The sequence below is a fragment of the Carcharodon carcharias genome, chromosome 12 (assembly GCF_017639515.1).
Source record: "Carcharodon carcharias isolate sCarCar2 chromosome 12, sCarCar2.pri, whole genome shotgun sequence".
Classification (NCBI taxonomy): domain Eukaryota; kingdom Metazoa; phylum Chordata; class Chondrichthyes; order Lamniformes; family Lamnidae; genus Carcharodon; species Carcharodon carcharias.
This window is the reverse complement of record NC_054478.1, coordinates 35,373,889-35,398,732: the sequence shown is the minus strand read 5'-3', so window position 1 is coordinate 35,398,732 and position 24,844 is coordinate 35,373,889. Positions and strand designations below refer to the sequence as shown.

Below are 24,844 nucleotides of genomic sequence, written 5' to 3'. Positions count from 1 at the left end.
TTTTTGAAGTTGGACCCTAACTTCTCAAATTCTCTCATTAGAACATCATCTCCAGTTCTACTTATGTCATTGGTCCCCACCTGGAAAACGGCAACTGGATCCTCCCACTCCTACTTCAAGTTCATCTCCAGCCATGAGGAGATGTCCTTTAATAAATAAGTGCCCCCATCACCCCCACCCACAGCATAGTAATTCCTGAATTTATTCCTATACTCTTCAGTCTGGAAGAACGAAACTAAGATAAAAAAAACCTAAAACATACCGTGGCCATTTTGCTCGGCTTCTGCACCAACCACCTGTCCTGCAGAATAGAATACAAAATTATTACTAGAAATTCAATTATTTTAAAGAATTCCACAATTAGCTTCAACAACATTGTTGCTATAATTCGCCCTGATATCAAAGCAGCTCAAAATTCTTCTGGTTTAGCCACTCAGGTTTTCTCTTTCACCCTTTTCGCCTAATGAACATTAATATTTACATTTTCAGAATCCAGAGAAGTTTTCAATAAAATACAAACCAAAAAACATTCAGCATTTATGCCTTCATATGCTGTAACTTTCCTTGACACATCAAATTCACATTATATTGAAAATAAACTCTCTCATACTATGCCTTTGGTATGACTTGATAGAATATGTATACGTATTCTATAAAGTCATACCAAAGGCACAGTATGAGAGTTTATTTTTAAATATACTGAGACTGGACTAATGGGCCAAAACTACATTGTGGAACCACTATAAAACCAAGGTAAATAAAGTAGTGGCGACACCAAATTCGTGTTTCAATGTGAATAAACAGTCCATCCCAACATAACCTCATGAATCAACTGTCCGAAAAAACTGCAAGGTATTTTTCTCTTTTTGGGAAGATTTCTTTCTATGGTCTAGTGAGGAAGATTGCTGTTTGTAGAAAGTACTTTTCTAAGACAGCATTGGTTTTAAACGCAGCAGGTTATATTCAACCCCATCAGCTTCAGGTTCAAACATTCCCTTCCACATTATGAAGTCAGGGGAGATCACTAATTGACTCAGTGACTTTTTTTTTTAAAGAATATTAGTCTGAAGAGAGAAACAATCCCATTTGTCAAAATATAGAGATACACATTGAAAAGTAACCAAAAGAATTGTGGAAACTCTTGTTATTCAAGTTTGTCAGACCCTTTAGAGCAATTCAAATTTGTTTTTCATCCATCCCACCATCTTTTTAATGCTCAAAATTAAAGCATTACAAATTATATAAAAAACATCTTGGCAGGTAAAGGAGAGGGCAGAACAGTCATTCTTATTCTGAAGAACAGACAAATGATAAATTTGATAGCTGTCGTTTTCCCCAACCAACAGGGCAGCTAGCACCTCCTGCCCCCTTCAGATGAACAGGAAAATACTGGTCACACACTATTTAGATCACCAGAAAGATCATGGGTTTCAAAGCCACTGGTGTTGATACTGGCAATCTGAAAGCAAATGTTTTGGTCAAGTGGCCCAAGTTAACAACTCCTACTACTCATTTCAAATTCAAAAACTACTTAATCAATATTGCTTTTTAAAAAGTCACTTATTAACAAAACTCATGCAGATTTTGAAGCTAACATTCCAAGTATGCATGAGTGTTTGTTTACAGCAGTGGGTGATTCTGAACGTCAATTTCTAATTCTTTTACATTCAGCGCAATGCTAATATATCAATATTCTCCAACTGTAGATCTGGTCCCAAATAAACTATATTTTTCTCTCTTTTTTTAAAAAAAACACTGGCTTCAGCACTAGCTTCCAAAATAACTGGCAAGCAAAACCATACTGGAGCTGGCTGATCAAGGACAAGGTTAATGTAATCACTGGTTACACAACATTCAGGGTGAGAGTTCCAGGGATATGGAGGTGGTGAGGGAATGGGAGCAAATACCTTTGGGGACTGGAACCTGTCAGAGTGAAAGCATCAGTCCAACGGGTTTGATACCCACCCCTGAGGCTTTGCTCACTGTTGACAAATGCAAGATTGCAGCCTTCGCACGGTCCACTCTGTTAAGTTACAAACCATGATTAACGTCATCAAACCAGTGACTGATCAATGATCCCAGTCTTCAAAGTAACAATTTAAGCCATTATTGCAGCCCTCTTCATGCCAAGCAACACACGCAATAGGTCTGGAACAATGATCTACCAACTCAAGACTATTGTGAATATCTCAGTAACATGTTGAAGAGACATAACATTGATGCTCTCATGCGCCAAGAAACCCATATTTTAAATGACCACCAGGCCAGCTGTTACTATATCCATGAATCTAATCTTACCACTAACCACTACCACCCAAATTGTAGCCTGATCATAAACATGCAGAACACCATCACAGGTTTGAATGCCTCAACTGAAGAAAAAAAAAATCACCTACAACAGCGCCATCAAAACAGGGGAGCTGCACATTATTAGCACATCCAAAACTATTAATTCAAAATGGTTAAAGCTAGTGCTTCCAAAGGGTCAATGGCAGCCCTATTGGGCATCTTTAACAGCCGCTACGCTATATGGGGCTACGAAGCAAGTGAAGCCGATAGTGAAGACCTTTTAGACTGGATCTCAACTGAGATCTGCAACCAGTCTTTGATCCCAAACAGCAAGCAACTTTCCACTCTGCTCACTGACAAATGAGGACCTCATCTTCATTTCCAAAGAACAAAGTAGGAGCATGTTTCATGCAGCCGGCAAAGTACTTCTCAATTTCCCTGATGCCAACATTCCCCCATCATCAACCAAGTTGGCATTAAAATCCAAGTGATTCTGTCGAAACAAAACTCTCAGTGGTGCCCAGCCAAGATTGAGAAAGTGGTGATCTACATCCCAGTGACACAGGGTGCAGGACACAGGACACATTGGTTTGCTTGCCTTACCACTGCTGCCAAATAGAGAATGTCCCAGGGTTTCCAGGAAAAATGGACAAAGGTGAAGCAGGGCCTGCTCCAGCAGCACAACCAGTCATACAGCTTACAGATTGTGAAAAGATCACTTAACAATAACACCAGGTGAGAGATCCATCATTAACTTCACTGAACAATGATCTCAATCCCTCCCCAAGACCCCACTGCCATCTGTTCAGATAAAAGGAAGGAGTGGTTTGTCTCAGTGAAGGGAGGGCATCTCGCTAGCATTTATTCATTGACTCAGCTGAGAAAACTGTACATCAATACCATAGAACCCGGACGCATCACAAAAATATCTAAGCGGCAATGGTCGTTACCCAAACTATCAAGCCGACCAACATCCCGGGAGCTATAGACAGATATCACTCCCATATACCAACTCAACCAGCACTGTTATTGAGTCAATCAACCCAAAAAAGTTGAGCAGGATTCCAATTTCATTACAACTTCTGTGTTCAAGCTTTGGCCCTTGCAATGCACATTGAGAGGGATTCCCGAAGAAATCAAAGGTTGGCACAGCCTGCCATCAGCTTACGAGATGGTCTAAGTTAAAGGGCTAATACTGAAGCTCGCTAGGACGATCCCTGTCTCAAAATACCAAATCTGCTTTAGATAGTGCTGGGCAATAGGTAGCTTTGTGTCCATTTGGCTGACAAAATTGTCTTGTCCCAGTTCCTCAACAACAGACTGGCACAAGCCTCAGCACTTGTGCCAATGCTTTTCAATGTCAACGGCTAGACTGGAGAAGCTGGGTCTGTTCTCCTTCAAGAGGTGAGGATTTAATAGAGGTGTTTAAAATCATGCGGAGACTGGATAAAATAGATAGGGAGAAACTGTTTCCATTGGCAGAAGGGTTGAGAACCAGCAGACACCGATTTGAGGTAAGTGGCAAAAGAACCAGAGGTGACTTGAGCGAAAACCTTTTTACGCACCAAGTGGTTAGGATCTGGAATGCCTGACTTAAGTGTGTGGTGGAGACAAGATTCATTCATGAACTTTGAAAGGGAATTGGATGATTATCTGAAGAGAATAGATTTGCAGGGTGATGGGAAAAAGTGGGGGTAGGTGTGTGGTGGAGACAAGATTCATTCATGAACTTCGAAAGGGAATTGGATGATTATCTGAAGACAATAGATTTGCAGGGTGATGGGAAAAAGTGGGGGTAGGTAGTGGGGCTAGCTGAAATGAAGACAAAGGTCAATCTCGTCCAGAAACTGGGGAGCATCAGCATCAATGCTTTGGACGTCAGTGATTAGCCTCTTATACCATGTAGCCAAGAACTATGTACTGGTACGGATCAGAAACAGCCATACTCCACTTGTTGATGCCCAACTGAACACTGCAATGTGGTGATTCACTGGAACCCTCAAGTCCACTTTAACACCCTGACTGCTGTGTTGTCAACACATTGCTCTCCCATCCATTCGCAGAATCATCTGGGAAGTCCAGTGAATTGAACAAAACAAACATCCATCCTCCTTGACCTAGGCAACTTCCACTACACCACTTAAAGTCATGCAAGCCCCTTGGGACCTACACACTTAACCTTTCACAATGTGATTTCAACCTGAAAGGCTAAATGGAGCTCAGGAGAAGTCACTTTTTGAACAATCCGACACAGAAGAACCTCAACTACAATCTTCCATAAAGCTAATGAGCAAACCCTAAACCACATCCATGTAAACCATGGCAAGTGTACATACATGATACACAAATGGAAACAGTAACAACTCTCCAGTGCATAAACACATTCATCTAGAACAGACCATGGAGTACATATCAACTCAATGTCTGATTCACTGTTACAAAGGAGACAGCATAGCGATTCAATCAACAACAACTTCTATTGATATAGTGCTTTAACTGAATAAAATGACCCAAGGTACATCACAGGGGGATTATAGAAGAAAACGTGACACTGAGCCACATAAGGAGGTATTAGGAGATGACTAAAAGCTTGATCAAAGAGGCAAGTTTTAAGGAGTGTCTTAAAGAAGGAAAACGAGATAGGGAGGTGGAGAGGGGCGGGGACGGAATTCTAGAGCTTAGGGCCAAGATAAAAGAAGGCATAGCCACCAATGATGATGATTAAAATTGGTGCTGGTGATAAAAGGCCAGAATTAGAGCAGTGCAGATATCTCAGAGGGTTGTGAGGTGGGAAGAGATTACAGAGATAGGGGGGGGCGAAGCCATGAAGAGATTTGCAAACATGGAAGATAATTTTAAAGTCAAGATGTTGATTGATCAGGAACCAATGTAGGTCAGTGAGCATGGGGTGAAAGGCAAATGAGGCTTGGTGCGAGTTAAGAAATAGGTAGCAGAGTTTTGAATGATTTTGAATGACCTTTATAATGCTTACAAAGGTTAGTATGTGGGAGACGAGCCAAAAGTGCATTTGAATAGTCAAGTCTAAAGGTAATGAAGGCATGGGTGAGGATTTCAGCAGCAGGTGAGCTGAGACAGATGAAGTCAGGTGATATTATGGCACAAATACAAGGTCAGACGTTCATCTTTGAATGTGACACCAAGTTTGCTAACTGACTTAATCACAAATTTTTAAAAAATTCTTCCAGGGAACGTGACAGCACTGGCAAGGCCAACATTTATTGCCCATCCCTAATTGCTACCACTGAGTAGTTTGCTAGGCCATTTCAGAGGGCTGTAAAGAGTGAATGACATCTAGAGTCACATGTAGGTCTGACCAGGTGAGGATGGCAGATTTCCTTCCCAAAAGGACTAGATGGGTTTTTATGGCCATTCATGACAGTTCCATGGTCACTATTACTCCAAAGAAGAGGCATATTGGACTTGAAACGTTAACTGTTTTTCTCTCTCCATGGATGCTGCCATACCTGCTGAGTTTTTCCAGCGTGTTCTTTTTTTCATTTCAGATCTCCAGCATCCACAGTATTTTGCTTTTATTACACACTCTGCCTCAGAAGACAGGGTGACTGAATATTTTTAAGGGCTCTAGAGATAGATAGATTTGTGTTAGGCAAGGGAATTAAAAATTATCAGGGTAGATGGGAAAGTGGAACTTGAAACACAAACAGATCAGCCAGGAGCTTATTGGATGGTGGTGCAAGCTCGAGGGGCCAAATGACCTACTTCTGCTCCTATTTCATGTTTGTATTACTGAGACTAGCTTACAATTCTAGTTTAAAAAAAAAAAAAATTAATTGCATTTAAATTCTACAGTGGGATTTGAACCCATGCCCCTGGAGCATTAGCCTGGGCCTCTGGGTTACTAGTCCAATGGTATTACGACTATGCCACCATCTCACCTGCTGCCAGGGAGATGGATGGAGTGGAGAGCTAGGGAACAGAGTTTGGAGCAAGGGGCTGAAAACAATGGTTTCAGTCTTCCCAATGTCTAATTGGTGAACATTTCTGCTCCGGGTGAGTCAAGGGAGGAGGTTGGTGAGGTAGAGCTGGGTGTCGTCAGCGTACATCTGCAACCTAATGCTGTGCCTTCAGAAAATGCCGCCGAGGGGCAGCATGTAGATGAGAAATAGGAGAATCAATTTGCTACACTTCCTCCTACCTCTCCCTGGACCACGACCCCACCACTGAACATCAAGCCATTGTTTCCAGGACTGTCACTGATCTCATCTCCTCTCGAATCTTCCTTCCACACTTTCCAACCTGATAGTCGCTCAAACTCGGACGGCCCGCTTCTACCTCCTACCCAAAATCCACAAACAGGACTGTCCCGGCAGACTGATCATGTCAGCCTGTTCCTGCCCCATGAAACTCATTTCTCGCTATCTTGACTCCCTACTCTCTCACCTTGTCCAGTCCCTTCCCACCTACATCCGTGATTCCTCTGACGCTTTACGTCATATCAACAATTTCCAGTTCCCTGGCCGCAACCGCCTCCTCTTCACCATGGATGTCGAATCCCTCTACACCTCCATCCCTCACCGGGATGGTCTGAGGGCTCTCTGCTTCTTCCTCGAACAGAGGCCCGAACAATCCTCATCCACCACTACTCTCTGTCTGGCTGAACTTGTTCTCACACTGAACAATTTCTCCTTTAACTCCTCTCACTTCCTCCAAATAAAAGGTGTGGCTATGGGTACCTGCATGGGCCCCAGTTATGCCTGTCTCCTTATGGGGTATGTGGAACATTCCTTGTTCCAGTCCTACTCGGACCCCCTCCCACAACTCTTTCTCCGGTACATCGATGATTGCTTCGGTGCTGCTTCATGCTCTCGTCAAGACCTGGAAAAATGTATTAATTTTGCTTCCAATCTCCACCCCTCCATCATATTCACATGGTCCATCTCTGACACTTCCCTTCCCTTCCTTGACCTCTCTTGTCTCAATTTCTGGTGATAGACTGTCCACCAATATCCATTACAAGCCTACCGACTCCCACAGTCACCTCGACTACAGCTCCTCACATCCCGCTTCCTGTAAGGACTCCATCCCATTCTCTCAGTTCCTTCGCCTCCATCGCATCTGTTCTGATGATGCTACTTTCAAAAACAGTTCCTCTGACATGTCCTCTTTCTTCCTTAACCGAGGTTTTCCACCCACGGTAGTTGACAGGGCCCTCAACCGTGTCCGACCCATCTCCCGCGCATCCGCCCTCATGCCTTCTCCTCCCTCCCAGAAACATGATAGGGTCCCCCTTGTCCTCATATACCACCCCACCAGCCTCCGCATTCAAAGGATCATCCTCCGCCATTTTCTGCCAACTCCAGCATGATGCCACCACCAAACACATCTTCCCTTCACTCCCCCGGCGGCATTCCGTAGGGATTGTTCCCTCCGTGACACCTTGGTCCACTCCTCCATCACCCCCTACTCCTCAACCGCCTGCCAGGGCACCTTCCCATGCAAACGCAGAAGATGCAACACCTGCCCCTTCACTCTCTCTCCTCACCGTCCAAGGGCCCAAACACTCCTTTCAAGTGAAGCAGCATTTCACTTGCACTTCCCTCAACTTAGTCTACTGCATTCGTTGCTCCCAATGCAGTTTCCTCTACACTGGAGAGACCAAATGCAGACTGCGTGACCGCTTTGCAGAACACCTTCGGTCTGTCTGCAAGCATTACCCAGACCTCCCTGTCGCTTGCCATTTCAACACTCCACCTTGCTCTCTTGCCCACATGTCTGTCCCTGGCTTGCTGCATTGTTCCAGTGAAGCTCAACGCAAACTGGAGGAACAGCACCTCATCTTCCGACTAGGTACTTTACAGCCTTCCGAACTGAATATTGAGTTCAAAAATTTTAGATCTTGAACTCTCTCCTCCATCCCCACCCACCCCTTCCGTTTCTTCCCCCTTTTTGTTTTTTCCAATAATTTATATAGATTTTTCTTTTCCCACCTATTTCCATTATTTTTTAATGTATTTCCACCCATCGTTTATCTATACGTTTTATGCCCTTTGAGTCTTATTTCACCCCACCCCCACTAGAGCTCTCTGTAACTCTTTCGAGTACAAACACGTTTCCATCTGTTTCAGATGAAGTTACATTGTTTCATAGTTTGCCATTGTGAGCTTTGAACTCTTGATCTTGGGGTTACAAACCCAGTACCATAACCACTTGGCTATTTAGGCCAAGCTTAGAGCTCTCTGTACCTTGTGTCCTGCTCTCCACTCTTAATTAGCACATTCCTTTAGATAAAATCACCACCTTCAACAGCTCTTTGTTCTTTTGTCTGTGACATATTTTGGTTATCTCCTCCTGTCCCTGGCTGCTTGTCCCAACAACAACCCCCCCCCCCTTAAACCAACTTATATTTCACCCCTTTCCTATTTTTACTTAGTTCTGTTGAAGGGTCATGAAGACTTGAAACGTCAACTGTGCTCTTCTCCGCCGATGCTGCCAGACCTGCTGAGTTTTTCCAGGTATTTCTGTGTCTGTTTTGGATCAATTTGCTACTCCTGAAGTAATAGACTGGCTTAGGCACGTCAATGTAAAATTATAGCTGCTGCTCCATGAGCCAACCTGAGAGAGAAAGAGTTGACCAGTTGAGGGATATCCAGCCTGCCTTACGGTTCCAGCCTACCTTAGGCCCGCTCAGCAGCTACTGGGCTCCCCCTCCCATTGACAGCTTTATTCTGATATTAACTCTTAAGATGGTTCCCTGGCTAGGGTGGGAGACATTGCTGCCTCCTCCCGCTCAAACTCACAGGCAGGTCCACCTTCCGCCTCTACTCCGAATCCGCCGATTCCGCAGCCTCTTGCCTCCCTGGCCCACGCTCCGAAACACACGTACTCGTGACGTCATCACGCACGTGGCCAAGCCCCTGCGTCACGTGTAACCATGGCGCTCCACAGCAACGGTGCTTTTCCCTACTCTCCCAAGTCTCGTAGCCCATCACGTATTTAGATATCGTGGCAGTTTATAAAATACTTTTGCCTTAATATCCACACCGTCATCCGGTAAACAAATGATAGCATCGAAGTGGAAACCAAAGATTGATTCTTTTTTGAAAATTTAAAAATTCAACCGGGTCGTCAGGCTCGCTTCATGAGCCTCGATTCAATTGGTTGGTTTTGTGACACCGTGATAGAAGGGACTCTGTGATTGGCTGATCCGGCAATGGCGGCCTGGGAGACGCACAGCCTGGTTTACTGGCAGCTGCAGGATGTCTTCCTCACGCAACAGCAAAAGATCCGGAGCTTCGGCCAGATGGTGAGAAGCGGCCTTTTTCGCTCGGTTCGGTGGGACCCTGGAAGTCATCAACAGAGGGGACCAGGCGGACTCCTGGCTGGTGTCCCCTCCCCTGCCGCTCCCTTTCTAATTCTGCCAGCCTGTCGTCACGAGCGCTTCAAAACCCACCTTCCTTTGGGCAAGCTCATCAACAACAAATTATATTACATAAAACATCGCAGGGCGTCCCACAGGAGCGTAATGGAGCAACTTTGACGCACAGCCAGATAAGGAGGTATTAGGGGGCAGATGAGCAAAAGTTTGGTCAAAGCGGTAGGTTTAAGGAGCGTCTTAGAGGAGGAAAGTGGGGTTTAGGGAGAGAATTCTATAAGCCTGTCTCCTGCTCAGTGTCTTTTTGATTGTTTGCCTCTTCCAAGAGGCATTGAGCTACTTTGCTGTATTATAACTCCAGAGACTTGAGCACGTAATCCTGGTTTTAACTGAGGTCACGTCTGCCCTCATATAAGGACAGAAAATGCTAGAAAAACTCAGCAGGTCTGGCGGCATCAGCGGAGAGACAGAGTTAACATTTCGAGTTCAAAATGTATAGCCTACACACCTTTTTGGCTTGACGGTAGTATCCTGTTAGTGCCGAATACCGCTCATGGTGCTACTGTATAATAGCAGTGTGAAATAGCTAGCTTCACCTGTTACTAACTGCCATCAAGCTAAAAAGATATTCTGTCACACAAATGAATACTGTGGTATGTGAGTTGTAGTGCCATTGTGATGCTAGGTATGCAGGACGTGCATCCAAAGACTGGCAGATTATATCAAACAGCATGTCCCTTTGCTGTTTGCAACGGTACAGACTGTACCCAACCAGCCTGTGCTTGTAAAACTCAAAACACAGTGTCCAATGTTGGATGTGATTCTGCGATTGGACAACATTTAATAAATAATCTCCTGTATTAAATATTAAGCTGACAACTAATTTAAGATTGTCAGTCAGGCTTGCAGTATGACACATCTCCGTGTACTGGATGGTAAATATATTAATACCCAGGGCCCTGTTTTTTGCAGACTTAAAGAACATACACACACATTGCACCTGTTTCAGCTAAATAAAATAAGTGAAAGCCACTTCAAAAACAAAATTACCTGGAAAAACTCAGCAGGTCCGGCAGCACCGGCGGAGAAGAAAAGAGTTGACGTTTCGAGTCCTCATGAGCCTTCAACAGGGTTCTGTTGAAGGGTCATGAGGACTTAACGTCAACTCTTTTCTTCTCCGCTGGGCTGCCGGACCTGCTGAGTTTTTCCAGGTAATTCTGTTTTTGTTTTGGATTTCCAGCATCCGCAGTTTTTTGTTTTTATCTAAGTGATAGCCATTTGCTGGTTCATTCCTCAGGTCAATGCCTTGATCAATCGGAGTCAAGCTGCCTGGTTTAAATTTCAAACAATGCTTAGCAGTTGACTGTTCACTCACCATTAACTGGTGTATTTTCCATGGCAATGCCTCTAATCAGAGTCCTCTTGCCAACTGATCACGCATTCTCTTCTCATACAGTATAAAGTTATTGCTTCCCCTGACATCGATATTTTTTCATTTGGTCGTATAAAACTTGAGTACTGTTGAAAAAAAGACAAACGAGTAGTACTCTTATGCTTTGTGACCTGTTTATCTGGAGTGGGATCAAGCAGAGTCTAAAGCTAAAATCTGAACAGTGTGGGAGTCCAGCTGGCTTCAAGGCCTGAAGTCAGAGCTACACTACAGTGACAAGATTTTCTTTGTACTTTGTATCGCTCTCCTTGTGTGTACCCACATTTTTTTCACTCAGTTGGTGCTTATCTGTGATTTTTTTTCCTCTCTTGCACTTTATTTTGTATATTTTTCTTTGTTTCTCGCTTTGCATTTTTCATTTGCCTTTTTCACTTATTCGACAGGTTGGATGATGGCTCTAACAGGATAGCTATAAAAGCAAGTAGCTTTGTGTATTCTTTTTGTGTAGGTTACAATATCTATCAGAGTCGGAGAGCAGTAACAGATGCTTGATTTATTTTTAAAAAAAGTTCCACCAGTACTTTGCAGATCATTTTAGCTCTATGTAACATTATTCTTTTCTGTTCTTTCCAAAATTGTACTGCAGAATTTGACAATTTATTAAATATTTTCCTCAGCTTATCATATTTGATGACTACCAGACTTCATAATCTACTAAAATCTAATGATAATTTCGTTAGGTTATAGTTTTAACATCATTCAACTGCTATTCTATATTCTGCATCAAACTGCTACAAAAAGTATAATGTCACACTATTCTTTTGTCAACACAGATACAATCTTGCTGTACAATCAAATTTATTGTTAATGAATTCTGTATATACTACTACAGACTTCTGATCCATTAGCTCAGCAGCCCGATGACGGGGCCAAGAATTCTTTATATATTTGAAACAAAACTGCTTAACACAAGGCAATGCATTCTATATTTAGATAAAACAGCGAGAAGAGGAGTCAGTAAGCAGAGAGGAGTTTGACGTTGTTGTGAAGGAGTTGGAGGTGAGAACGTTTGAAGCTAATAGAGGTAATCGTTAACAAGACTGACCTATATATTTTCAATATTTAGTGCTTAATTTTTTCTACACCAGTGGATGTATCTATAACATGTGTATATATAACTTATTTATCAGGGCCAGATTTAAAAAAGTATTGACCTTCAAACCAGTGCCTACAGCACTTGTCATGTGTGTATGAATAATGTAAGGTATGAGTTTATTTATAATAATGTACTTTACTAATCATAGATTCAGAGTCATGGGGTAGAATTTTCTGAGCCTGCTGGCGGCAGGCATGATTGGTGGCATATGCAGAAAATATGGCAGGAACCAGTTCACGATGGTGTAAAGGCAGGTCGTTATCTTCCACTCAGCCCACCAATGGTGGGCCACGTTTTCCTCTATCGGTTGGCAGGAAGCTAATTGTAATACATTAGCATAATTAAAAGCCCATCCCGCCAGGCTCGTGGAACCCCACTGTATCATCCATCCACGTTGGCGGGAAAGCACGCTGACGTGTTTCCCAACAGCACGCAGTTGACGTGCACTTGGCAGGCTTCACTTTGGGGGAATTGATGTGAGTGAGCAGCAGCATTCTCCACAGCTCGCCTGTTGTTTACAGGCTTTAGGGGAGCCGGGGGGGCAGGGGAAACTGATGCCTGGCCCCGCAGGTAACTGCTGAGGGGTAGGGGTGTCCAGGGGCAAGTGCTGGCCAGCCTTGGAGGCGACTGCTGAGGGGTGGGGATGTCTGGGAGCAAGTGCTGGCCAGCCTTGGAGGCGACTGCTGAGGGCTGGGGGTGTCTGGGGGCAAGTGCTGGCCAGTTTCGGAGGCGACTGCTGAGGGGTGGGGATGTCTGGGCGCAAGTGCTGGCCAGCCTTGGAGGTGACTGCTGGGTGGGGGGGGGGGTGGTCAAGTGCTGCCCTGGCGCTGCATCCTGTGCACAGTTGGGCAGGGTAAGCAAGGGAAGTAACCACTTATTAGGGACACCTGTATAAACTGACCATGCCTCAGCAACCAAGACAGATCAGGCACAGCCACAGTGATATGATTGGGGTCAGGCTCCTAGCATGCCCGCCCATGCACGCAACGCGGAGGCACCAAAGGGCCACCAAGCACTCCATACTTTACCCACCCTTCCACCCCCTGGCACAGACATCGAGTCCATGGAGCAGTTGGACTGCACACATTGTACCACATTCGCCCTGATCTCAGGATTCCCACAGGTGCAGGGTGCAATTGACTGCACTCGTGCGGCGCTCAAGGCTCCATCGCTACACTCAGTGGAATCCATCAGCCGCAAGGGTTTTCCGCTCACTGAATGTTTAGCTGGTATGTGACCAGCAGAAATGCATCCTACAGGTACGTGCGCGGTTTCCAGGGAGTGCACACGACGCCTACATCTTGAGTCACTCTCAGATCCTTGCAGTCTTCCAGGGTCCACAGAGGCTGCAGGGTTCACTCCTTGGGGACCGGGGCTACTTACAGAGGCCATAGCTGATGACACCTGTGCTGCAGCCTCAGACTGCAGCAGAGCGACGCTATAATGAGGCTCATGCAGCAGCTCACAACTTGGTGGAGCAGACCATCGGGATGCTGAAGATGTGGCTCCGGTGTCTAGGCCAATCTGTTGGAGCCTGCAATACAGTCTGCAGAGGGTATCATGCATTGTCGTCGTTATGCTGCACCCTTTACAACCTGGCACTGCAACTGGGAGAGGAGCTGGCTGAGGAGGAGATGGAGGAGCTGCATGTCTCTTCCGATGGGGAGGACATTGACGGGGGTGAGGGGGTCCTTGGTGACGACGACGGGGACGAGTCTCGCGCCCTGGCTAGACGAGACAGGCGCACTTCGGAGGCCCCCATAGCTGCCAGATTTGTGGAGGATGATGACGACATGCAGTGACATGTCCCCATAGATCCTTACATCATAGTTGTGAATGTTTGACTCCAGTCTTATTGCAGCGCCAATACTCTGAGAATGCTCCTGTCATGGAGATGCAGTGGAGACCCTAATAGTTGCTCAATCGCAGGAGGATGATGACAACATGCAGTGAGGACCCCCCATTGATCTTCATATAGCCTCTGAGAATGTCAGACTCCTGTCTGACAGAGGGCAGCTTGCTTTCGCTCGATGGTCAGGGCCAACTCAGAGATGCAGCCATGAAACTCTGATGCTGTGTCTGCCTTCAGCACCTCAGCCCATCAGGAGCTGGTGCACAGCATCACATGGTGCAGATGCTGGTGTGATGGGGGCCAGCCCCACCTTAAAGGTGCTGAGACCACACAGAAGGTATGAGAGAACTCTGTGGCGCCTGCTCACTACATTCTGGCAACAATGACCAGCACTGTAAAAGAACAAAGAGCAAAGAAAAATACAGCACTGGAACAGGCCCTTCGGCCCTCCAAGCCTGCGCCGATCACATTGCCCGTCAACTAAAACATTTTGCCCTTCCGGGATCCGTATCCCTCTATTCCCATCGTATTCATGTATTTGTCAAGCTGCCTCTTGAACACCACTATCGTACCTGCTTCCACGACCTCCTCTGGCAGCGAATTCCAGACACTCACTACCCTCTGCATAAAAAAACTTGCCCCGCACATCTCTATATTTTTCTCCTCTCACCTTAAATCTATGTCCCCTAGTAATTGACTCTTCCACCCTGGGAAAAAGCTTCTGACTATCTAATCTGTTCATGCCGCTCATCATTTTGTAAACTTCTATCAAGTTGCCCCTCAATCTCCATCGCTCTAGTGAGAACAATCCAAGTTTCGCCAACCTCTCCTCATAGCTAATAACCTCCAGACCAGGCAGCATCCTGGTAAACCTCCTCTGCACCCTCTCCAATGCCTCCATATCCTTCTGGTAATGTGGTGACCAGAATTGCACGCAATATTCCAAGTGTGGCCTAACCAAGGTTCTATACAGCTGCAGCATGACTTCCCAGCTTTTATTCTCAATACCCCTGCCACTGAAGGCAAGCATGCCATATGCCTTCCTGACTACCTTATCCACCTGCATTGCCACTTTCGGTGACCTGTGGATCTGTACACCCAGATCCCTCTGCCCGTTGATGCACTTAAGGGTTCTGCCATTTACTGTATAATTCCTGCCTGTATTAGACTGCCCAAAATGCATTACCTCGTATTTGTCCGGATTAAACTCCACCTGCCGTTTCTCCGCCCAAGTCTCCAACCAATCTATATCCCACTGTATCCTTTGACAATCCTCTTCACTATCTGCAACTCCACCAACCTTAGTGTCGTCTGCAAACTTACTAATTAGCCCAGTTACATTTTCCTCCAAATCATTTATGTATACTACAAACAGCAAAGGTCCCAGCACTGATCCCTGCGGAACTCCACTAGTCACAACTCTCCATTCAGAAAAGAACCCTTCCACTGCTACCCACTGTCTTCTATGACCAAGCCAATTCTGTATCCATCCTGCCAGCTCACCTCTGATCCTGTGCGACTTTACCTTCTGTACCAGTCTGCTATGAGGGACCTTGTCAAAGGCCTTACTGAAATCCATGTATATAACATCCACTGCCCTTCCATCGTCGATCATCTTTGTCACTTCCTCGAAAAACTCGATCAAGTTAGTGAGACACGACCTCCCCTTCACAAAACCATGTTGCCTCTCACTAATATGCCCATTTGCTTCCAAATGGTAGTAAATCCTGTCACGAAGAATCTTCTCCAATAATTTCCCTACCACTGACGTAAGGCTCACTGGCCTGTAATTTCCTGGATTATCCCTGCTACCCTTCTTAAACAATGGAACAACAATGTCGACTTGTAGGCATCAGTAATGTTTCCAGGGAGTGTGAGGCTGGACCATCACTGTGGTCTGAAGTCAGCACAGAGCACAGGAAAGTGGCCGTGGATTGAGACATCTGCCTTTTATCTTGTGCAGAAAGGTTTCACATCTGAGTGGCAAGAACGCTGCTCATCAGAACAAGTAGCCATAGGAAGGGAGACATTCTTGGGAGTTTATTGACAATAGTGAACATTATGTACAAGTGATTAACACCCGTGCGCAGGCTGTGCAATGGGTTCTTCTTAACTGTCCTAACACTGCCGCTTCATCTTGGTGTTCCCTGGACATTCACAACGGAGATGGTGGCAGCCTGCTGACTGTGACGCCCTGTCTGTGATGACTTTGGTGGGTGTCCTCTGGAGGGCCGAGACTTGGAGGGCCCCGGCCTACTTTTGGGGTCCTGCTGTGTGGCAGTGGCACCCTCCTTGGCCTGTGAAGCTGGATCTGCAGAGGTCACAGGAAGAGGGGTGGGGCGGGGGGGAGGTGGGGTGGGGGTCAGATGGGCCGGTTGCTCCCAGAGTCACCTGGGTGGATGGCCCCGGAGCATGCACCTGAGGATCTACCTCTCTATGGGTGCCCAAGGTCCCCTGGTTGATTCTATGAGTGGAAGGGGTAGCTGGACTGAGATCGAGCTGCCCAGCACCCCTTTTGCGTACACACTGTTGGAGGCCAACTACGGCACCAGCAATGGAGTTAAGCCCACGCAGCAGTGCAGGAGTGACATGCTAGACCAAGGTCTCCATGGCAGCTGCCATCCTGCCAGTGTTGACCTCTGTGCATTGCAATGCAGACGCTATCACCTCAGCCTGAAGACGACGGACTCCTCCATCGTGCCTTGCAATCTGAGGAGTGTAATAGACATCCCTTTCTGTTGTTCCCTAGCTTGCCTTAGCAGTTCCAGCAACTGTGACATGATTGAGTCCAGAGGCTGGTCATCTGACTTGGACTCAGCACCATTCTGGCCTCCAGGAGTCCTCCGAGTGTTGGGGACCTGGGAAGTCCCTGGCTCCACTGGCTGTGGATCAGAAAGTGCGATGTGCTTACCAGATTGTGATCCCGAGGCTACTCTGAAGCTAGGTTCCACCGAGGTGTGTGTCTCTGTGCTGGTGGAGGGTGACCGCTGTGACGGGACTTCGGGAAGGGTGCCTTCAGAAACCTTCAGAGGTTTCTTTGAAGCTTGCTTGGAGGCTCTGGGTCGTGGACTCTGTCGGCTGCTTCCCAGGTGTGCCTGTGAAAGCAAGGGGAGATAATAGTACATGGCATCCAGCAGTCGCTTGAGGGATCTGTCATTGAAGCGGTGGGCTGCAGTCTTTTTGCCTTTGCTGGCCATGTCTCCCAGGCAGCGGTGGTGAGCTGATGGCGATAAGCGCTTTGCTGGCAGCTGCCTTTTAAAGATGATGAGCCGATATGATGCAACAGCGGGGTGATGGCGAGCGGGCGAATGAGAGCCATGTAGTTTAAAGTACAAGTTGCCTATAAAAATAGTATTTAGTCAATAATGCTTTTAGTCTGTTTGTTACAGTAAACATCCGAAAACATGAAATCTTGTCACGTCATCCTTTCAGCTATTAACTGGAAGCTCAAATTTCTTTTTAAAGGTTATTGGTCTCTAAGGAGACCGTAGCCATGGAGAGCCATGGAAATGGCGTGAATCGTGGGAGTGAATATATAATGAGGCGGGCTTTGGAAGATATGGCATGAAAACCCGCCATTTTCTTCGGCAGGTAGAACTCCATTTTACCCGCCTGCTACCGCACTTAGTGCAATTCTGGGAAAATTCAGCTCATAGAATCATTATGGCACAGATGGAGCCTTTTCACTCCATTGGGGTCCATGTTGACTTTCTGTTGAGCAATCCAGTCAGCCCCATTCCCCTGCTCTACCCTGTAGCTCTGTACATTCATTTCCCTTAAGTGTCAATGCAATTTCCTTTTTAAATCATTAATCATCTGTTTCCGCCACCGTTGTAGATAACAGGTTCCGGGTAATTAACTCGTGTGTAAAACAAAAGTTCCTCAAATCATCCTTGTATCTCTTACCCAAAACCTTAAATCTCTGTCCTTTAGTCTTTGTTCCATCAGCCAATGGGAACAGCTATTCTTTGTCTACTTGATCTAAACCTGTCATAGTCTTGCATACCTCTATCAAACCTCCTCTCAATCTCCTTTGCCTAATCTCTTTTGCTATGGTCTCCATAGAGACTGATAACTTTTGAAAAGAAATTTGAGCTTCCAGTTAATAGCTGAAAGGATGATGTGACAAGATTTCATGTTTTCGAATGTTTACTATAACAAACAGACTAAAAGCATTATTGACTAAACACTATTTTTATAGGTAACTTGTACTTTAAACTACAGGGCAGAACTTTTAACATGATCAAAAAACCCACTACCAGGTATCCATTACAATTCTCCAAAACCCAGTTCAAAATGATTGAGTTCCCAAGGGTTTGCTTCTGATCTTTTCCTTTCCCGGCCTTGAAACTTTTAACTCCAGAACTGTCTTTCATGGTGCAAGATTTCCTGGAGACTCCTTCAGCTAGCTTAAGCTAGGCAAATCTTCCAGCCTCGTTTTAACTCCTCATGAATTTGGTCTTTCTAATCTGAGTGCAAGCTCTCACCCACAGTCCTGCATTGTAGACCACATCATCTTGCTGCCAATCGTTGCTCTCCCTAATTTCGGACCCTGACAGACTAACCCACCTGTCTGTGATATTCCATGATACTTTAGGAAAGCCTGTAACCTGATTTTTACAATGACCTCCTCTGCACTCTTCCCCATGGCAATATGAATCATATTGGCCTTGTATCCAGGTAGAAATGCTGATTAGCTATTCATTATAACCCGGCTCTATCATATCATGGAATCAGATGGACAGTTCAAAGTATACCCTTTTACAACCTTTCTTAACTCTTGCTGGGACTTGAAGACTCGGAGTCTGTCCACCGGGTGTCAGAGCTGCCTTTTACATTGTTTGTAAGTGTGAAAAGCACCGTCGTCCCAGTAAAACAACCTCGGCCTGCTTTTAATCTTTAACAGCCCCGTTACCCAAACCTGTTGTCAAGCAGATTTCATCACAGGTCACCTGACCCCCTTTATTTTACCATAAATCAAAGACACATTTCCAAAACATTACAATAAACCTCATAATTGTAATGCTTTAGAGAGCAACCCTAGCTTCACCAGCTTAACTTTGATTCCACAAAGAATCTTAGCTACATCCTGGTAAATCTCCTCTGCATCCTTCCTAGGACCCTCACACCCTTCCTAAAATCTGGTGACCCTATGTGGATGAAATAGTCTAGTTGTGGCCTAATCAGAGCTTCATAAAAGTTCAGCTGTATTTGTACTCTACTTCTATTTTTGAGGCCCAAGATCCCATAACCCCCCACCCCCCAAGTCCCTCTGTCCCTTGCACTTTTTGGAACTCTGCCATTAAGTTTTATTGCCTCCTTTTCCTTACTGCCAAAATGCATCACCTTACACTTCTCTTCATAAAATAGCATCTGCCACCTGTCGGCCCATTCTGCTAGCCTTTCTACGTCCTGCAGTCAACTGGTATGTTTGCTGACCTTTCTCTTCTACACCTATTCTGCCAAATTATTTATTATTTTCATTCAACCTGAGAAAACTTTGGAATATTTTTTCACATGGTGATTGTAATGTATGGTTCAACGGAACTCCACCTGCATCGTATTTCAAAGTGCTGACATTGTTCTATTCAGATTTGAGACAAAAGCAACTGAGGGATTATCAGATCAGCCATGATCTCATTGAATGGCGGAGCAGACTCGATGGGCCGAATGGCCTACTTCTGCTCCTACGTCTTATGGCCTTAATTCTGTTAACTCTGACATGCTTCTTTACAGAATGAAAGACTTGAACATGCTAAGACTAAAGCATTACTTTTCAAGGAGTCTGAAAAACTGCAGTTTGCACTCGGTGAAGTAGAGATTCTATTGAAACAACTAGATCGGGAAAAGAAGGCCTTCGAAAATGCGTAAGATTTTTTCACTTGGCTGCATAACCTCAGTGTATATATTTCATAAGATAATTAATTGGCTCTGAACTGCTTGGGGATATTCTGATATCCTGGAAGGAACCACATAAATGCAAGTTTGCTCTTTATAGCTCTGCGCTCCTTCAGCATACTGTAGCAATTTTTGGTCCTGAATTTACTTTTTTGAAAAGTTTAGAACTTGTCATATAATGGCGTAACCATTAAATGTATTTATAAGTACAGCCCTTGTTAAATTGTTGTGTATTTCATTTCTGCTTGATCTTAAGTACGTAACTGCTGTGTTAGTTTTGAGAATATGGCGCAGCTAGTTTTTGCTACAAGTTTCATGAAATGGCATTAACTTTTTGTATGATTGTATTTTTATCTGCGCTCGCATTCTTGGTTTCCATTTTAACAACTATGCTGTTGCATCATCTGTACAACCTGCTGTTTCGAAATTTTGACAGTAGTGGATGCCATAAATGGAATTAGTCAGGTTGCTTCCTGCAGAAATGCTTTGCTGCTTACAGAAGTTCATGATTGGAATAAGAAGGACGAAAATAAATAACCATTATGACTACAATTTAAAAGTTTAAGGAAGAAATTGTGAAAACTAGCAGTTGAGGAACGTGAAGAACTGCAGGAAATATATTAACCTACCGTGATGTGTGATTTGTGAAGCTGTAGAAGTAATAAAAATTGCTAGATAAGTTTATCCTCTTTGGATTAATGACAGCCTCAAGAGTACCATATGAATTAAAGTTGCAAGAGATTGAAAGAAGGGATTCAATTTTCCTCCCTGATCATAATTTCTTCGAAAATGCAGTTGAGGTGCAGAGGTGACTTTTCACCCACTGCTGCCCAGGTGGATCTACCAAATTGAAATATTTTTGGGTGGCAGCTAGACAGAATTCTGGCGGTGCTAGTTAGCCTTAACAGGGTAAGAGGGGGGAAAGGAGTGTTGCTGCTGCTGGCTTTGGACACTTGCAGCAATGGATCATGGCTGATTAAGACACCAGCATTATTTATTATTCGGCACACTTTTGTGCTGTAATGACTCTGGGACAGTGTTGCACTTTGAAATAGTCACAATTTCCTTTTGAATACACCCATCCAAACTTGGCAGAACTGGCAGGGAGCTTGCCAAATGGCTCCAAGCTGATTTTCATCAAAGCCCCCCACTTAACAGACCCTGAAAACAGATAGTATAGGGAAGAAAAATCTACCTCACGGCCTTTGACAGGTATATAAAATATGCTTCAAATTTACCTCATAACGACTTGCATCCAATATTTAAATTTAGATTAACAGTCTGTCAAACTGTAGCTAGCACTTTCACCTCTGAGTAAGAGGCTGTGGTTTTAAGTCCCACTCCAGAGGCCCAAGCACAAAAATCTAACCTGATACTCTGTTGAGTTACTGGGGAATGCTGCACTCCCAGAGATACTGTGTCTTGATGAGACATTAAAACGAACCTCTGTCACACTCTCAGTTGGACGAGAAAGAGCCCATGGCACTATTTTGAAGAACCATAGGGAAGTTCTTCCCGGTGTCTTGGCCAATATCTATCGCTCAATCAACATTGCTAAAACTGTTTATCTGGTCATTACCGCATTGCTATTTGTGGGATATTGCTGCATGCAAATTGGCTGTCACGTTTTCTTCATTAAAGCAATTACTGCAATTAATATACTTTGTTGGCACTAAAGCACTTTGGGAAGTCCCAAATACCTGAAAGATGCTATATAAATACCAAGACTTTTTTCTGTAGACCTCTTTCATCTCTGTAACACAAATGCTGCAGGTTTGATCCAGTGTGCTGTGAAACTCTGATGATTATATAATGTAGGAGACCTTACTCCATCAATAGAAATTGGCAGATAATGAGTTTCTGACTCATATTGCCAGTTTGCTGCTCCAAATTTCTTCCACCTAATCAGTCCTCTGCAACATTGCTCATGTTCATTGATACTGAAGACGGGATACAGCTAATCCATTGGATATTCAACAGCCCACAGGTGACTAATGTAACTTGTATTTCCATCTACCAGACACTGGTAATCGTGCTAAATGTTTTTATCACAGTGTCAACCATGGAGGGGGCCCCCAACTCCGCTCCAACAATCTTAAAGGCATCCTTCACAATAACTCTCACAACAGAAGAATGCACTTAAAAACAGGTTCAATGTTGAGTTTTAAAGTCAACAGTTCTCAAGTTAACTGTTCCACTGTACTGCAGAGCCTGTGGGTGGGATCCATGAATATGAGTGGATATTGTCTTTAGGGCTCAGAAAATGCAGCTGGAGCCATGCAGTTGGCCATGGGACCACTTTTGCATCCTTTTTGCGTCTTTGCTAGGTCTGATGCCTGGTGCTGCTGCCAGGTTCAGTAGCTGGAATTGCAGCTGGGACATTATGAACTGGTGGATCAATAAATGAATGTACAGTACTAAGTGACCCCCATGACACCTTTAACAAAGGCAAATGCTGTTGAGAATTAGCATTCATCTCTAATTCTTGAGGATAATAGGAACATATATGATCACAATTCCATTGCATAGTTCACTTAATTTTTATGGGCCTGTTATGACCGAGCAGTTAGTAAAGTGGATTTATTTAAAAAATCCCAGAGGGAAACTTTAAATAACTGTCATAACCTATTATTTTAAGTGTTATGTTTGAGATGCATCTCTAAATTCAGGAATCATACCACCAGTTCGCGAGAGGTTATTAAGCTACATTAAACATTTTATTAATTTACCTAAGTAAAATATATACACATGGCTACAAATTACTACGATCATAACTTTTAACAAACTCAAACTAATCTCCATTAAGGCAACAGCAACGCATAGACTTAACCAAACACCAGGCAAAGCATTTTCACCTTACGAATTCAAAATGAGGTTCTTTTCACTTTGGTTCCTGTGGAGACAGCTGGAGGCTTACAGCTGCTTTTGATTTCACATTGACTCTGCTCTACACACACAAAACTGCTGAAGTTACATCTAGCACAGCTCAATGAATATAAGTTCTCATTGTATCACCAGCCTCTTCTAACGATAAAACCCCTTTCAGAGTATCAATTTTATTAGCAATATAAACAAATTTCTTGGTCTCTGTTTGTTAGGTGCCAGAATTCACCCCCCTTCCTGGATGCTCTATTCAAAAAATGCAAATGCACTCTACCTTTCTTTTTACATCTCAAAACTAGTACACATCAAAGCACCCAGACTAGCTAGTTTTAATTCAATTAAGACACACCCACAGACTAAACCTCTAAAAGAAAAATATTTTCCAATAATATACACATTAATAGCTTCATGACGGGGCCTTTTATTGGGGGAAGGATTACATCTTTATTTACAGTTAGTTAATACGATGGTGGGAGCTATTGTAATTTAAACTTATTTAAACAAATTGTTTTCATTATGCTTTATAACACAAACATGTCTCTGTTTTCACCATTTACAAAGGTTGGAAAGCATTAAAAACAAAGCATTGAAGGAGTCAACCAAAAATGACAAGTTAATAAGCAAATGCAATGGTAAGTCATAGTGCTATTCTAAATATTTATTCCCTTTTTTATATGGAATCTGTTGCATGCTATAATTGATTTCCTGAAAACACATGAAACTTTTAAAAAAAGTGAACTTGACATTGATAATTTCCCCCTCTTTTCTCTCTCTCACTCACACACACACACACACACCTGCTTTGTGGGCAAGAACAGTGCAACAAAAGTGTACTATACCTGTTCAGGTTTGTCTGTAGCTAAATTTTCTGCCTCTAGTCTTGATAATGACCTGAAGGCACCCCTAGTGCAATCCCACCAATTGCCTGGGCCTGGAAGCATGTTCTTCAGCAACAATACAGGAGTTCCCAAGATCTGATTGGTAAGTCATGTAACTTCTGAAATTTATACTTTGGGGCCCTCTTTAATCTGCTACTGCATCCGTTTTTGGGCACTCTGTGTCTAGGTGCCTGCTGCAACAAATCACTATGCAAATGTTGTAACAATACTAAGTACTAATAATGGTACTTATGCTGACAGTAACAAATAGTCACCAAAAATGATAGAAAGGGAAGGATTTTTAATTTCATCGTCTGATGGCTGTAATGTGCAGATTGCAGGAATGACATGTTTTATTGTTCCTGAAAAATATATGGTAGATTTTGTAAGTGAATAATTCAGCAGGCTTAAATGGAAATCAATAATTTGTGAAAATTAAATGTTTTCTTTGTAGAGATTGAAAATCAGATGGAAAAACAAGATGATATTTTGACTACGAAAGAGGTTCAGATTAAAGAACTTTGTCATCTACTTGCAGAGCAGAAAGAAGCGTTAAAGTAAGTGTGTAAACCTTTCTTGAGGAGAATTTTGATGTGTTGCGATCGGAAATTTTCTTAATATTTTAAGGGGACTGATTCTGTGTTCTATATACAGGCAACAGGTTACTGACTTCGAAATACAGAAACAGCAAGATGCTTATATAGCACACGTACTGAAAGGAAAAAAGAGGAAGACATTTGGAAAGTTCCCTCATGTTCCTAAGTAGCAACGTCCACACAGACTTGTAAATAAACATCAATATTTCATCAAATATTGTATTAGTGTTTGGCAGCTGATTAAATTTAAAGTGGTTGTGGTGAAACTGATGTTAAGCACAGCATGTGGTTGCCCTAGCAGTCTCTAGTATTGTATTTGACAAAGCAGCAGCCTACAGGAAGGTGGTTGTGGTTGTTGGAGATCAGTCATCTCGGTTCCAGGGCATCACTGCAGGAGTTGCTCAGGGTAGTGTCCTAGGCCCATCTACCTTCAACTGCTTCATCAATGACCTTCCTTCCATCATAAGGTCAGAATTGGGGATGTTCGCTGATGATTGCACAATGGTCAGCAAGATTTGCAACTCCTCAGATACTGAAGCAGTCCATGT

General features: G+C 43.9%; 2 protein-coding genes across 7 annotated transcripts in view; one reads left to right on the top strand and one right to left on the bottom strand.

Moving 5' to 3' along the window:
- The window catches only part of mmadhcb (metabolism of cobalamin associated Db), a 39,582-nt gene extending 30,248 nt beyond the window's left edge, over window positions 1–9,334 (bottom strand). For 3 of the 4 annotated variants that reach the window (XM_041200764.1, XM_041200766.1, XM_041200767.1), the window contains exons 1-2: window positions 9,069–9,334; window positions 263–296 (exon numbers count right to left, since the gene is read on the bottom strand). In XM_041200764.1, the coding sequence (XP_041056698.1) occupies window positions 263–296; window positions 9,069–9,166 (132 nt within the window). In that variant the 5' untranslated portion in view covers window positions 9,167–9,334. Of the gene's footprint in view, window positions 1–262; window positions 302–9,068 lie in introns of all 4 variants that reach the window. The other variant, XM_041200765.1, reaches the window with a different exon arrangement.
- Window positions 9,335–9,343: 9 nt separating this feature from the next.
- On the top strand, window positions 9,344–24,511 carry LOC121284895 (spermatogenesis-associated protein 24-like). Of its 3 annotated transcripts, XM_041200769.1 has the most exons (7): window positions 9,402–9,574; window positions 11,477–11,510; window positions 12,027–12,092; window positions 19,778–19,908; window positions 23,384–23,454; window positions 24,155–24,257; window positions 24,355–24,511. In XM_041200769.1, the coding sequence occupies exons 1-7, from the start codon at window positions 9,528–9,530 to the stop codon at window positions 24,464–24,466; spliced, it is 564 nt and encodes a 187-aa protein (XP_041056703.1). In that variant the 5' UTR covers window positions 9,402–9,527; the 3' UTR covers window positions 24,467–24,511. The 3 variants fall into 3 exon arrangements, with proteins under 3 accessions (XP_041056702.1, XP_041056703.1, XP_041056704.1); XM_041200768.1 differs by lacking the exon at window positions 11,477–11,510 and having other exon boundaries at window positions 9,344–9,574; XM_041200770.1 differs by lacking the exons at window positions 9,402–9,574; window positions 11,477–11,510 and adding an exon at window positions 9,732–9,865.
- Window positions 24,512–24,844: the final 333 nt, after the last annotated feature.

Bases quoted from the DNA above. Each gene is read 5' to 3' on its own strand.
- LOC121284895 (XM_041200768.1), top strand. From the start codon at position 9,482: ATGGCGGCCTGGGAGACGCACAGCCTGGTTTACTGGCAGCTGCAGGAT. The intron at 9,575-12,026 runs GTGAGAAGCGGC...TTCTATATTTAG, and splicing joins TCCGGAGCTTCGGCCAGATG to ATAAAACAGCGAGAAGAGGA. The intron at 24,258-24,354 runs GTAAGTGTGTAA...TTCTATATACAG, and splicing joins GAGCAGAAAGAAGCGTTAAA to GCAACAGGTTACTGACTTCG.